The 15,475-nt window shown below is 41.1% G+C and overlaps 1 protein-coding gene across 2 annotated transcripts in view; it reads left to right on the top strand.

Annotated features, from left to right (window-relative positions):
- PTPN5 (protein tyrosine phosphatase non-receptor type 5) overlaps nucleotides 1-15,475 on the top strand; it is a 75,907-nt gene that overhangs the window by 52,969 nt on the left and 7,463 nt on the right. The window contains exons 8-12 of one of the 2 annotated variants that reach the window (XM_066320872.1): nucleotides 2,163-2,247; nucleotides 4,605-4,684; nucleotides 5,191-5,328; nucleotides 8,639-8,749; nucleotides 14,251-14,411. In XM_066320872.1, the coding sequence (XP_066176969.1) occupies nucleotides 2,163-2,247; nucleotides 4,605-4,684; nucleotides 5,191-5,328; nucleotides 8,639-8,749; nucleotides 14,251-14,411 (575 nt within the window). The remainder of the gene's footprint in view (nucleotides 1-2,162; nucleotides 2,248-4,604; nucleotides 4,685-5,190; nucleotides 5,329-8,638; nucleotides 8,750-14,250; nucleotides 14,412-15,475) is intronic. The other variant, XM_066320871.1, reaches the window with a different exon arrangement.

The raw sequence follows: 15,475 nt of genomic DNA, 5'->3' as shown, positions 1-15,475 counted from the left end.
TGTCCTCTTGATGACCTCTAAGTGTCTGAAAGGGAAAGACCACTCTGATTGTCGCTTGCTGTCCTCCCTCCTTGTGCAGTTTCAGGGTTTTTTTTCCCCTTTACAAGAACAGGGGGATAGTCTGGGCTTCTGTTTTAAAATAGAACACAAGATATCTGTGGTCCTTAATTCCTTTAGTGCTGCACAAGTTGAAGGAAAGCAGCTTTTGTGTAGGCAAAGCCCTGGTTCTTTTAAAGTAAAGCATCTATTGCTCTTTCAGGGAGGGAACATTCACTCAGTGTCTGAACTGACTACTAGACTAGTCCACATACAGTTTCTTCAGGCTTAGAGCTACTCTGGAGCTTCCAAGCAAAGAAAATAATGTTAGAAGTAGGAAAAAATACACTTCATTTGTCTGAGATATTTTGAATTAGATTTCCTGGTGTTCGTAGAATCATTCAGCAGCCAAGGCCTCCCAAGCGATTTTCATTCTTTAATGAAAACTGAAAGAGCACAAAATTCTGTGCAATCAAAATGTCATTTCTGTAATTAAAAATTGTAAACTAGGTTTTCTTTAATGAAACAGTTACCACCAACTAGCTCTTCATCATGTGTTTTCACTTTGTCTAACCTACTTGGTTTTCAAAGTCCAGATCCCAGATGAAACAAGCAGGTGTTTCATTTTGGAAGAAGAGTCAGGGAGGACCTTAACAGGGCTAAATCCTGCAATTTGTACAAGAGTTAGAGTTTTTACTCAGGCAGTAGTCCTGTTGATTTCACCAGTTGGCTAGCATGGTGAATGACTTAAGACCCAAAAACAACCCATAGAGCTTGGCTCAGGAAGAGTTTGGATTGACTAAATACCAAGGAACAATTGAGAAAAATATGAAGATTTTGTTCCTATGCAGTTCTCAAAATTGATAGGAAATTTCTTCAACAAAACACTTTTGTCCTTATTTGCCCCTGGTTAAAGCCAACAGTGTGCTCAGTGCTTTGTAAGAGATGGAGTGCAGATAGTCTTCTAAGGTTCCAGAATTGACCTCAAGTTGTTCCAGGGCAGGTTGAGATTGGATATTGGGAAAAAATTATTCACTGAAAGGGTGAAGCACTTTACCAGGCTGCCTGAGGAAGTGGTGGAATCACCATCCCTGAAAGTGTTTGTAAACGTGTGGATGTGGCACATAGGGACATGGCTTAGCAGTAAACATGGAGGTGCTAGGTGAAAGGTTGGGCTCCTTGATCTTAGAGGCTATTTTCAGCCTTAATAATTCTATGTTTCTACAGTCTGTAGCTCTGCTCATTGTAATTTTTTTCCCAGAGTGAGGCTTGCCTTACTCAACCCTGATTCCTGTTGTGTCTGTCCTGTAGTGGTCTCTCAAATCCAGTGTACAGTTGCTGGGATGACCAGCTCTGCCTCCCAGTTCCCGTGAGCTGTGTCTCTGCTGAGCCTGGTTAACACATCCCTTCTCTTCACCTGCCTACTGACTCCAGCTGGTGGAAGGTTGCTCTTTGTTCTTGGCATTGGCCACTTATTGCAGGGGATGAGCAGTGGGAAATAGGAGGCCCCTCCATCTTGGTGAGAGCACAGAGAGCACAGGCAATCCCCAGATACCCCTTTGCTCCTTTTCCATGGAGCTTGACGGCAGGACAAGCAAAGCAGTGACGCTCCCCCAGCTCCATGGAGTCAGGTCAGCACACCAGCCTGTCATAATGTGTGTCATACTTTGTTGCTGGTGAAAGTCCCCAGTGAATTATTAACTTCCACCCTCAGAGAGGAAGCGATGTGAGTCAGAAAGGATGGTGCTGAGGTCCATCCTCTTGGAGCAGCGTCTTGCATTCCACCTCTTGCATCGCTCCGTGCCTACACTCGCAATTCAGTTCTAATAATATTAGGAGTGAACGTGTCATGCGTGTTACTCAATGAATTAGTCACTAGGAGCGTTTTCACATGAAGGATTTCAGAAAAGAAAGCCAGTGACAGTAAAAGGAAACATCAATCATACTTTGGTGTTAAGTTGCTAGAGGTACTGTACAATATGTCCCAGCTGACTTCATCACTTTGCCTCCCTCGCAAGGAGGACATAATGGGCTTGGGATTTTCATATCTCCTGTGAATCTAATAATACTACTGACTGTCTCTTATGTTTTCGTGGGTTTTTTGTTTTTCTTTTTTTTTTTAACAGGAAATTCCAATGAACTTTGTTGATCCAAAAGAATATGATATTCCAGGCTTAGTGCGTAAGAATCGCTACAAAACAATTCTCCCAAGTAAGTTTCTGCTTTTTAAGTCACTGAGGCGGGGTGATTTATTCCACATGCTGGAGGGCTTTGCATTTTCCTTTTCAGAGTGCATGAAGTGTACTCTCACCACAATGTATTGTCCAAAAGCCATGTTTATGGAGCAGCAGCATGTTTTCAAAGCATAAATCAAATTTCCAAAGAGATACAGAGCATAAAGAACCAAAATGCTGCTGATCCTCAGGGAAACGTAGGTTTTTTTAGTCATTAGAATTGCATCATTTGGTGCTGCTTAAAAGTTGTACCCAAGAACTTGGTTTATTAAGATGTTGCTTCGTGATTTCTTTGTTTAATTTTCTTTTGAAAGACCAAATTCTAGCAACATTATTTTCCTGACTGATGTTTTTTCAAAGGCAGACTGAGAATATTAGGAACTGGCCTGATGGCATCAAGATGACACAGAAAAGTATTTTTTCTTTTCTATTACACTGATTTTATTTGTAGGCAGAAGTAGGAGTTTCGAGAAACATTTTGGTACAAATTTTTAATAAGTGTCATCATTTTCCTCTCTCTCATACTTTGAGATACTTTGGAAAGTTATATGATTGGATGTCTTTTCTTGTTTGGGGTTTTGGTTTTTTTTTTCTCTAAGCTATTGTTGGAAGATGGTACCACCATCCACAGTAGTCTTTTGCAAAATCCAAAAGGTTCAGGTTGGCAAATATTAGTGCAGTGAAGTCGAAAATGTCCTTGGCTATACCTAACAGTCAATGAATCTGGATTTGAAATGGTTTCAAAAAAGATTTTTCAATGTCTTCAAACTCCAGGAACTGCAGCCTGATGTATGCAATTCTTTTGATGACTTAGTACGCTATATCAGATCTGAAGTGTAAAAGCATTTAACACCTTTCATTATTGCTGTGCTAAAGGCTGAGGTGATTTGTTCAAGTATTAATTCCCTAGTTTTGCTGGAATGGGAAGATTGCAAAAATGCATATTGATTTCAGATGCCCAAGGAGCCAGATCTCTTAGTAATCTGTGTACTGAATTTGGTATCTCTTAATCTCAGCCATATGGGTGTCTGCCAGCAGCCACTGTTGTAACTTTGACCTCTTCATCTCAGATAACTTCTTTCTACTCGACCATCTCTCTAAAGGTTAACAGCTTTGTTCTGGCCCTATTATGGTGTAAGGGTTTTTTTTCTAAATAAACTTTTAGCAACTTTGTCCCTGACTGTGGCCACAGGATGGCTTGATATTGCTGAGGAAAGGGGAGGGCTGAATGCTCACTCTTATCCCACTGCCTCCATTTCACAGGGCTTGTTGCTGGCAGTAAAGACGGGTAGCAAGCAGACCTAAACATTCTCTTTATGCTTCAAAACCAAAGATCCCAGTAAACGTGAATCTGGTCTGTCTGAGGACAGCATTTCATGCTGAGTCTGTGTTTGTAGTACTGTAAAAATTCTGTGTGTCTTGTCCTTTATATGATATTGGCTAAAGCACAATTTTTGCATAAATTCTATTTTATTCTGCTTTCTCAGCCAGCTAAAGTTTTTTTATGAAAAAGGCACCCATGGTTTGTTTTTGTTATTATCTTGTCATATACACCGTTGCTGTTTGCTGAGGCCTCTGTCAGGAGGATGTTTCTTGTCAATGGTAACAAACTGGGTAGCGCTGGTCAAAGTGGGCCTGTGTCAGTTGCCATTAAAATCAGTGAAACAGCCATTGACTTCAGTGGGAATTGGACTGAACTTCATAAATGGAATAATGTTTTCTTTTGTCATCTTATTAGAACAAGAATAATGCTTCATAAACAGCCTCAGTGAAGGAGACTTAAGTACTGAAGAGACTTAAAATGCAAGAGACTGTTAATATTCTTTAATTTGTCTATAACCATTACATTTGTTAATAGCACACCTTGGAGTTCAGTTCATTGCAAGATGAAACAGGGAAAGAATTATTGTCATCTGGTTTGTCTGGGTGCAAGAAATGCATGTTTATGTTTTGGTTGAAAAGCTCTTTGCTGTCATTTCACAAACAATATTCTAATGTCTTTGAAACCAGAATGAGTCTGTTGACCTAACAGATTGAGAAATAATTTCCTGGAGCAGAAAACTGCTTTTGCAGAGTAATGCTGAGATGCTGACTCTGCAACAGGACCAATTAAGACAGGCTTCAGAGAGTGGGTGAAACTGTCAGAAGGCTGCAAATTACCCCAACCATCCTCTCCCTTTTTTAATGGTCTTAACATGGGGGTTTTCCAAGGCCACTCATATCTGCTGTGATGGCCATGAATGCATGTAAATGTCTTGCTGTACTAAATAATCTTGTGGGTCTGTTTCCTCTGAGCAACTGATAAACTATTCCTTATCTCTGTACACCTTTCAGATCCTCACAGCAGAGTGTGCCTTACCTCAGCTGATCAGGACGACCCCCTCAGCTCTTACATCAATGCTAACTACATCAGGGTAAGAGCTCTGTAGCTTAGTGTGTCTGCCCAGCCTCTATCAGGCCACTGCTAATGTAAACAAAATTGCAACCTACACTGGCTTTTAAAGGCATCCTAGCTAATCTGATTGCTCTTGTCTCCTGCTTACATTAGCTGAAACCCAAATCTCAAAGTGCACCTGTACAGATTCAGACCAGACAGAAACATACTTCTGCAGTTCTTGATGCAAAATTCCTTGTCAGCTGGCCTAACCAAGGCACTGGATAATCAGCCTGAGTAAGGCTCATGGCCTAGCCAGAGTCACCTCAAGGCTGTTGGACACTCTTTGCTGGAATTATGTGAGTCCATACTGTGCCTTTGCTCCATGTGCACATGTGCAGGAGAGAGAGAGAGAGAGAGAGAGGAGAGCTGGTGCCACGGAGTCAGCATTTCAACCAGGACAGCTCCCTGGTTTTTTAAGAATGAACCTTCAAGGTTTTGGTGGACATCCCTGTTAAAACTGATCTCTTGTTCTTTTGTTGGCAGGGCTATGGAGGAGAGGAAAAGGTATATATTGCTACTCAGGGACCGATAGTTAATACTGTCACTGACTTCTGGAGAATGGTGTGGCAGGAGCGTTCTCCCATCATTGTCATGATTACCAATATAGAAGAGATGAATGAGGTAAAGCTGTTACATCCAGTCTATATTTTTATCTGTACTCCAGCAGATATTTTCAGCATAGACACTAAACAGAAGTTAGTTCAGTGGCCTGTGCAATCAGAGGCAGCAATCAATTCTTCAGGCTCAGAGAAGATGTGCGCTTCTCTTTCAGTTCAGTTTACTGTAAGCCCTGTTCTGCTGTCTGACTTTGCCTACTGTTGGTTTTGCCATTTTCCTCTCCCACCTGACCTGGAACCCCCTCCTTACCCAGCTCTGTTTGCAGGCAGCCTTTGAAGTTCTTTCCAAAGGAATCAAAAGCAATAGTACCCCATAACTGCTAAGGTTGAATATCTTTAATCAATAGAGTTGTTGCTGCTTTATCTTGTGTTTAATGTGATTTGATGTCTATATGCACATTTCATCGAGGAAGTACCTGATTCCTGTATGATAATCAACAACTAGAACTGACTTGGATATTGAGGACTTTCCCCTGAATGTATCTAGGGAATGCTTATGAAATACTGAAATTAAGATGCTGAAATTTTCTATTTGCCACCTACTTCCATAAATTAAACTGTAGTGATGTTTGTGCTAATCCACTTAAATTGATTTTTTTTCCTTCAGTTTATAATACTGCATCCCTCCAGTTGTTTATTACTTACCTGCTGAAATCTTTCTCCCATAGCAGAACTTTGCAAGAACTTTGTGCCTGGGCTTCAGCTCACAGACAGGTAGCTGAGCTCACATCTGCCTTTACTGGCAGGGTAAGATGTGAGAAAGTGGTCTGGGCTCTGCATCACTACTAAGTAGCAAGGTTGGGGGGAGATACCCAAATGTTGTTTCTTAAGCTGCAGCAGCAGTGTATGTCAGGCTTGTCCTCAAGAATACATTAGTAATTTAGGTCAGAGATTTTTGTTTGGAGAAGAAGCTTTAGATGCTTAGAAGCCAAAGAATATAGGCATACATCCAGCTTACAAACAGAGTTGTAATGGTTTATCTGCTAGCGGGAAGTTTAGTGCCCATAATCATGCACGTGCCCAAACCTGTAGCTTTTTATAGTTATAAGGTACATAAATTTAACCTTCAACTTCCTTGAAAAAAAGACATGAAGAAGACTGACACAGAATTATCACACTTTGCAAGTTAAAAATGATCAGTTATTACAGCTGGCTCATTGGACACGTCCTGTCAAGGCATTGCTGATGCACAACAGCAGAGTATGTTGCTGATCTGAATGCTTTGTTTTCACTCATGTTTCAAGCTTGCCCCCCCTGCCTGTATCTGAGCAGCAGCACTGAAGCAGTATCTTGCTCATTAATCAAAGTTGCCAGTTTCTGGTCCATACGATATTGAAATGTCATGACACAGTCAGTGCACCGGAATCTTTTGAGGACTTTGAGGTTTAAAGAAGATGCAGAGGAAATGTTGGTCCTGAATGACACATCTGATGATATGTTCTTCCACTCTAGTTTTCATAACAAGATTGTATAACTGGAAGGCAAAATAACCTTGATGTCTGGATTGCCTCTTACCTGCACTGACCAAGTGTTTCATCCCTCTTATCAGTCAGCGGAAGCTGTGGACTGCAGTGCTGATGTGCTGTAGAACTGGAACTTGCTACAGCCTGTATATCACTACAGAGCTGCTGAGCCTTTCCTGATAAATTTTCTGTCAAAAATGTAATGGTGTCAGCAATCTCAGCCATTAAATACAGTGTTCTTTCATGTAAATGTCTTCTCTACTCACTCCATTTATCTGCAACACTTACGTTGATAGTCGAGTAACAGGTCTCAAAGTTCATAGATTCAAACCCAAAAGTTTTGTTCAGCAATGATGCTAGTAAGAGAGGCTTTGTGTTCCTCCTCAGTGCAATGACTTCACCAATGTGAGTATTAAAAGCTCTGCACCTCAGCCCTCTGTCACTTGTAATCTGAACTGACAGACAGCCCACAGAAATGAGTGGGCAATCTTACTCCACTCCTTTAAGCAGAGCACTGTCTGTGCTATTGATAGCTGGTAGTGTTCTCGACAATTTTTGCAGTGGATTCTGCAGTTTATGATAGAGGAAGAAGAAACACAATCTGCATAAATAACTTCACAGAGACACAGTGGGCCACAATCCCAGTGGGTTATTAACTGATGTACTGTGCAGATGGAACAACACTGATTCTCCCACACAAAATTTTGACTCAGTAACTTTGCAAGGTACTTTCCTGTTGTTAGTCTTTCTCCTCAAGTGGAATTATGTTTGGTGGGGGAGAGCAAAATGATTCAACTTGTTTCCTTCAAGATTGTGTACATCTGTGTAAAAGAAGAATCTTACAAGCATCATCTTTACTGAGATTTGTTGAATAGCAGTTGCCTACTCCCCTGTGATAATGAAATATCTTCTTGCATTATCACAAGGGAGCCTTTTTCTCAGACTCTGCCTCATTCACGTCATTCCTCATCCATGAACTAATTTGTGCACCATCTTGAAATGCCTGTCTCTGCCTTTGCATATTGATTAATTTTGAGAAACTGAATACAAAACCAGTCTTTTTTAGCCTTCCTTCCAGGATCAGAGTGCTTACAAATTTTCACTGGCTTGTCTCTAGTGTATCAGTAACAAAAAGTAGATCTGCAAATGCACTATAGTTTGTGTTTCTAAGTGTCAGGTTGTGCTGGCTGCATCTCTTACTGTTTTTTGGCAAAATCAAATGTAGTAGACCCATCTCTCTCACAGCTACTGCTGCCTATTAGTTCCTTAGCTTTGAGAGATTCTCACTGACAATTTAAGTGGATTTTGGTACATAATCTATTTCCCCAAACATCCTCAGTCATGTTATTTTGTGCAAAAACATATGCAAATGATCGTTTTATATTCAGAGAGCATTGAGCCTTTACAAAAAATAGAAAGGCTGTATTTTGTGTTTCTACATCAGTATATATGCAGCACAGATATATTGGTAACTAGTGTATATTATACTAATCATTATTATCTTAAGAAAAGGATTAATTTAAAAACACAAGCACATTGCCACCAGCCTCTCTAATGAACCTTCAAAATGCACATCAGTTGCATAAAGATAAATAAGGATGTGTGTATTTAAAAGCATTGGATAGTAATTACTTGATTTGTGCATTTCTAATCAAGCAATCAGGCTATTATGGATGCAGCAAAAATCAGCTGAATCGTGGTCCCTGTTTAGTAAGTGAAAGCTTGTACTTATTATAGAAACAAAATTTATTCATATTCATCTATGCATGTGCTATATTCACTTTCAGGGGAGAAAAAAACCCAGCCTCCCTTGATACCTGCTTAACTGGATTTGTTTTATATTGCATACAGAAATGCACAGAATATTGGCCAGAGGAACAGGTCACCTATGAAGGAATAGAAATCACAGTTAACAGAGTCATACAAGCAGACGATTACCGTTTAAGGCTCATCACCCTAAAGGTAAATCGTTCCAATGTACTTACAGTAGCTTAGCTGTCTAAATCTATAAATGCAGATGTTGAGGGGGAGTCGTGTAGAAAGCTTCTGCACAGTGTACTGCTGTACAAATACTACTTTTCATTACTGAAGTTGTTGTAGCTTTGCCCAGTTCACCAGCATGACAGTTACAGAAAGATAAGCAGAGAGGTTTAGGCTGCACGTGTACAGTCTGAAAGCCACCAGGCCAGTGGTAGTAGAAAGGGGTTCACTGGGTAAGAAACCAGTGACTCTTTCTGTGCCTTTGTCCTCTGGGTTCATTGGTCATTTAGAATGAAATGTCAGCTGACAGAGATCTTCTTACTTCACAAGTGTAGTTTTATGTACCAGTAACCATTCTATAATCTTGTGGATAGAAAGTTTTAGCACTTTGGTTTTAATTTTTTTAGATACTTAGATAGTACTTAATTTGAAGTACTAGAGTCCTATTTTACATCTCTTTTCATGGCCATGTTCTAGAATATCAAGCTACATTTTTTAGTAATGCTCTGTTTGCATAAACTTCATACATCTTTCATCTGCCAGATCTACCCTGACCTCAGTGTTACATGACAATTTCTTTCCAAGCTGGAAAAACTCTCCTTTTATCCAACCAGTTTCAAGTCTCTTCAGCCATATGCTAATGGGCAGAAAGCCAGCATATGACATCCCATGTCTGGATTCAGAGTGTAGAAAGTCTGTCACTCATGCTTTTGGCAAAGGCAGCAAGGAGAAAATCACACTCCCTGAGAAGTGGGAAGTGAAGAATATTTACATGTTGCAGACTTGCAGCTCATCTGGTTTTGCTTTTCAGTTAGACAATGGTTTTGTTTTCAGTACTAGTGGGTCAATGTCTCGTTCCTCCACCCCCAAATGTCAGGATGTGAACTGCTGAGTTCTAGAGCTGAACTAAAGATTCCATTTAAGGTACCATTCCCTAGAGCTGTACATTTGTCTTTAATGGCAATAGTGAAGCAGCAACTCTAAACCATGCATGCATTAAGTGACTTGGTCATGAAAACTGGAAATGCCATGAATTGACTTCAGTTTGCCCTTAAACAGGAGTGTGCAAAAATACATGGTTACTGAATGTTTCACAGAGTGGACTGTCATTTTTCTCTCAGTATAGTGACAAGATTTTTTAGGTTTTTGGGAATTTAGAAAAAGCTCAGGCTATAGGCAAGGCTTGTTTTCCCTTTTCAGAGAAAGCTGCCCGTGTCTAGCCACTGAGTCATGATCTCAGCTACAGCATACATGATGGTACACTTCAAACTGTCAATTAAATCTTGTTTCCTCCTAGCTGTTCTCAAGTCTTCTTAGTCTCAAGGAACAATCAATAGAGAATATTTTGTTCAAGTCAAAGCAGAAGAGTACAGAACTACAGAAGTCAGGGTTCTCCAAGCAGAAGCATAAAACTTTTAACACAGTAGACAAAACTAAAGGCATCCAGAGTTCATCTTTAGAACTTTGCCTGTTTTCTGTTGCTGTCAACCAAATGACTTGTGTAGTGATTCATGTTTTTCTTCAGATGACTTTTACTTTTCTCTGTGTTATTGACAACATTTTCATTATAATTTTTCACAACTCGGTTAAGAATTGGATGTTCATAACTTTTGTGACTCACACATAGTCACACATTCAGAAGCAACTGTGTTTCAGAGCAGTCTTGATCAGATTTACTGTAGTGAGCTGGAGTGCTATTCACGATAACTAGTTATGCTCTCTTAAACAGAGTATTTTCTCCCTAGCATAAACACCCTAAGGCCAGACTCTGTGCTATGATAGTAAGGCTCTCTTTTCCTGAAGTGAGCTAGACACAGCCTAAAGGATCCTGTGGCTATGCTTCAGTGAGCACTTTAAACCCAGTGTAAGATGGAACAGCATCTCAATGAAGCCGAGCTTCCCTTTGTCCACCTCTCTTGTTTTGACCCTTGTGCCGTCTCCCATGTACTCTCACAAGTGTTTGTGAATATGTGCCAAGCCAAAGGGAGAAAAGGATTGATCATCTAAAAATTAATCCATCTCAAGAAAGGAATAAGGTTTAATGTGATTTCTTTCACAGTCTAGTTTACTGTGGAGCTGTGCAAAAGCTTTGTCACCCAAAGAGAAGGATGGAAAATGCACAACCACAGAGCACTCTTAGCACCTAGTGATTGACAAGCATAGGGAGGAACTTGGGAGCATACATGACAGAAACTATTTTCAGGTTTTTATGCCTTGTTCTTTAGAAGGAGTTTTATATATATATATATTTTTTTTTTTCCCCCTACTCAGCCAGCCATGTGTTGAAGGGAGGGTTGTGGAAGCTAACACTTCTGTTCTTGGACCTTTTGCAAACATTTACTTTGCCCTGAGCCAGCTGGCTTGTGTAATGGCTGCAAGGGTAAGACCAGTTCCCTGGGCACCCTGTTACTATTTTGCACCTTTAGAAATCAGATGGAAGGATATCACTTTGAACACACAAAATCAGAAGCTCACAGTGCTACTTGGCACTCTGAAAAGGAAGCAGCACATTTGCTATATTCGTAACCATGCTGAGACAGAGAATCAGAATTTGTGTCTCTCAAAAAGACCTGGACTGCAGCTAGATACAATTCCCACCTTCCATACTGCCTCTGAATTTCTTGCCATGTCTAAGAGAAGAGTAGAATTGACAGGAGACCGATATAAGTCTGTCTGTCAGAAGAGATAGAAAAATAAGCTCCCATCTCTTTCCCTCATCTATTTATCTAGCTATCACAGACAGAGATATGGCTCCTGGCTCTCTGTCTGTCAAATACATTATGAAAGCAATTATGTCACAAGCACAGCTCTGGCTTTGCTGAATGAATCTGTCAAGAGGGAACAGACTGCCTGGAGTGTTTTGCACACAGCTCTTGGCACTGAAAGAGCAGAATACTTTGAGGGGGGAGGAATTTTTTTGTGTGTTTTTTTTGTTGTTGTTGTGTTTTTGTATGGTTTTTTTGTTTTGGTTTGGTTTATTTTGGTAAAGCAGTTTACTGAAGTGCAGGCGTGATATTTGAAGTCCATATTTCTGTGTTGTGGGGCTTCCCATTTGGATTTCTGTTCCATTTAGCATTCACATAATGGTTGGGGTTGGAAGGGACCACTGGAGATAATCTGGTCCAACCCACCTGCTAAAGCAAGTTCCCCTAAAGCAGGTTGCTTGTGTCCAGGTGAGTTTTGAATATCCCAGAGAAAGAGACTCCACAAACTCTCTGGGCAGCCTGTTCCAGTGCTCTGTCACCCTCAGAAATTTTTCCTCATATTCAGATGAAACTTTCTGTGTTTCAGTTCATGCCTGTTTCCCTTGTACTGGAGCCAAGCACTACTGAAAAGAGCCTTGACCCATCTTCTTGACGCCCTTCCTTCAGATCCTTACAGGATTTGATGAGGTCCCCTCTCAGTTTTCTCTCCTCCAAGGTAAACAGGCCCAGCTCCCTCTAAGTGACGTGCTCCAGTGCCCTAATTGTGTTCATGGCCCTCCACTGGACCCTCCCCAGTAGTGCCTTGTCTCTCTTGAGTTGGATAGTCCAGAATTGGACACAGCACTCTAGGTGAGGCCTCTCTAGGGCTGAGTAGAGAGGCAGGATCACTGCTTGCAACCTGACAACTCTGTTTTTCTTAATGCACCATGGGACACCATTGGCCTCCTTGGCCACAAGGGCACTGCTGGCTCATAGGCAGCTTGTTGTCCATCAGGTCCTTCTCCACAAGGCTTTGCAGCTGGTCAGCCCACAGACTGTACTGGCACCTGGGGTTATTCTTGTCCACATGCTGTACCCTGCACTTGTCTGTGTTGAATTTCATCAGTTCCTCTCCAACTCTCGAGCCAGCCCACGTCTCATGGAATGGCAGCACAGCTTTCTGGTGTGTCAGCCACTCCTTCTAGTTTTGTATCCTCATCAAAAAATGTGCTGAGGGTACTTACTGCCCCTTCATCCAGCTCATTGATGAGTAAATTAAACAGTGTTAAACCCAGTACTGATCCCAGGGGAAGGCCACTGGCCATGGGCCTTCTGATCAGCTGCTGCTGATCACAGCCCTCTAAACCCACTCAGCCACCTCACTGTCCACTCATCTAACCTATGTTTCCTGAGTTTGTTTCATGGGGAGGTTATGGGAGACAGGGTCAAAAGCCCTGCCAAAGTCAAGACAGACAATATTCCTCCTCTCCCATTATCTACCCAGCCAGTTATATCATCATAGAAATTTTTCACATTGGTTAACCATGATCTCCCCCTGGTAAATCCATGCTGAATATGCCAGACAACCTTCTTCTCCTTCACATATTTAGAAGTGATATGCAGGGTGAACTATTTAATTGCCTTTCCAGGAATGGAACTGAGGCCATATGGTGTTGTAGCCCCCTGGGTCCTTCCTCTTGCTGTCTTTTTGAAGTCTGGAATGGCACTGGCTTTTCTTTAGTCTTCAGGTACCTCTCTTGTTCTCCATGATCTTTCCAAGATGATGGAGAGTGACTTAGCAGTAACATCTGCCTGCTCCCTCAGCACTCATGGGTAGATTCCATTGAGGCCCATGGATTTGTGGGTGTCAGGCTTACCTAAATGCTTTCTAACCCAGTGCTCATCAACCAAAGGGAAGTTGTCTTTTTCTCCAGAATTTCTTGCCTTCAAGGTCTGGGATTCCTGAGGGCCAGATTGGCAATGACAACTGAAACCAAGTAGGCATTCAGTTACTCTGCCTTCTCTGTATCCTCCACCTCCAGGGCTCCCACCTCATTCAGCAGCAGTCCTGCATTTTTCCTGGTCTTCCTTTTGCTACTGATGCTACTGAAGAAACCCTTCTTGTTGTCCTTGATATCCCTTGCCAGATTTAATTCCAAATAGGCCTTAACCTTTCTTGTCACATCTCTGCATACTTTGACAACATTCCTATATTACTTCCAAGTGCCCTGTCCCTTTTTCCATATTCCATCAATTTCCTTCTTGAGTTTTTTTTTGCCAGAAGCTTCTTGCTCATCCATGCGTGGCTCCTGCCCTCCGTGCATGATTTCTTACCCAGAGGGATGCACTGAAATTGAGCTTGGAGGAAATGATGCTTGAATATTAATGAGCTGTCTTGGGTCCCATGTCATCTAGGGCCCTAACTCAAGGGATTCCTACAACTGAGTCTGTGAAGGAATCAAAGTTATGTCTTTCAAAGTTCACACTTGTAATCCTACTAAGTGCCCTTGCTCCTTCCATGTAGGATCCTCCACCATCTCTTGGTCACTGCAGCCAAGGTTCAAGCACCCAATTATGTACTTAATACAAGGCCACCTCCTCGTTAGCTCTTCCACCACCTGTCAAAAAGATCTCAGTTCTGTGCAGCAAACTCCTGGACTGTGTGTGCCCAGCCTTGTTGTCTTTCCAGCAGACTGATTTAATCCCCTCAGTCTTAAAGGGAAGGCCATGTTTCAGTATCAATTTACAATGAGAAGTTCTTGTAAAACTTGTGTGGTGTTTGTCTTAACTGGATTGCAGAAAGGAGAAGAAGTCAGAAACCTGAAACATTATTGGTACACGTCTTGGCCGGACCAGAAGACACCAGACCAGGCCCCTCCTCTGTTACAGCTAGTACTGGAAGTGGAAGAGGCCATGCAGAGTGCAGAGGAGAAGAATGCCCCAGTGATTGTTCACTGCAGGTAAATAGATGTTGTGTCTGAATTCCGTGGGCTCCTTCACACACAGTGACACAGTGCAGACACTGCCATGTAGGTCATCAGTCACATGTGTGAAATCTTGCCCAGCTGCTTCTCAAATATGGTTGGGATTTCAAAGCTTTAATGACAATGATTTTCTATTATCAAGTGTTACATTCAGATATAGACTGAGTTGAACATAGGTGCTGACAGTGGCTCAGTTACTTGTAAGAATAATTTCATTTCATTTGCCTTACCAGTAATATAAGCCTTTAATTATCTTTTAAGGGTCTTTTTAGCAAAGATTAACATGCTTTAGGTGAAATTGAGTAGAAAGACACATGCAAGCAGAGAAATAATAACATTCAACTTTAAGCATTAAGCTTCCCTGTTTTGTAGATTCCTTCTTTGCTATTTTTTTAATCATTATTAGGCCAAAGATAATAATTTAAATACAACACATAAATGAAAGAGTGGTAAAGCTGGTTACAGCAAGTAATAATCAATAGTCAGGAAGCATATGCATAACTGATAGTAAAACTGAATTATCAGTACAAATCCCTGGCAAAGATGAAAGCTTTTATGGAAAAAGCAGTCTTTACCATGGTTTGACGCCTGATGAGAAAATTGTAATTATCAATCAGAGCAGAATAAAAATAGATGAGGATAGATACTTCTCTTCTGTCCTCAGAAAGAAGTGGGATGATGTACTTATCATTTGTAGACATAATGAAGTATGTTCTTTTGCAAAGCTAACTAGGGAGTGTGTGAAGCTTCAGCAACCACTATTAAATCAGATATGCTAGTTGATTTTCATCCAAGAGTGTTTTAAAAAAGTTGGTTCACACACTCTAAAGCATTAAAGTTTAGTATAGATGAATTACAGTTCTTGGAAAATTGGAGAAGTTTCAGAGGTCTAAAATGAAGCCCTGTTTTGCCAGTGTTTAGAAAGGTTAAATATGATTACTTGGAAACTACAGTGTGTCCTCAAAACAGTTGTTCCAGGTAAATAGCAGAAAGCCTGATAAGAGCTGCAGTTTATCTTGCCAGGGTAATCTTCCATAATT

This window comes from Sylvia atricapilla, chromosome 6 (genome assembly GCF_009819655.1).
Source record: "Sylvia atricapilla isolate bSylAtr1 chromosome 6, bSylAtr1.pri, whole genome shotgun sequence".
NCBI classification, from domain to species: Eukaryota; Metazoa; Chordata; class Aves; order Passeriformes; family Sylviidae; genus Sylvia; species Sylvia atricapilla.
This window is presented reverse-complemented; position numbering and strand designations above follow the sequence as displayed.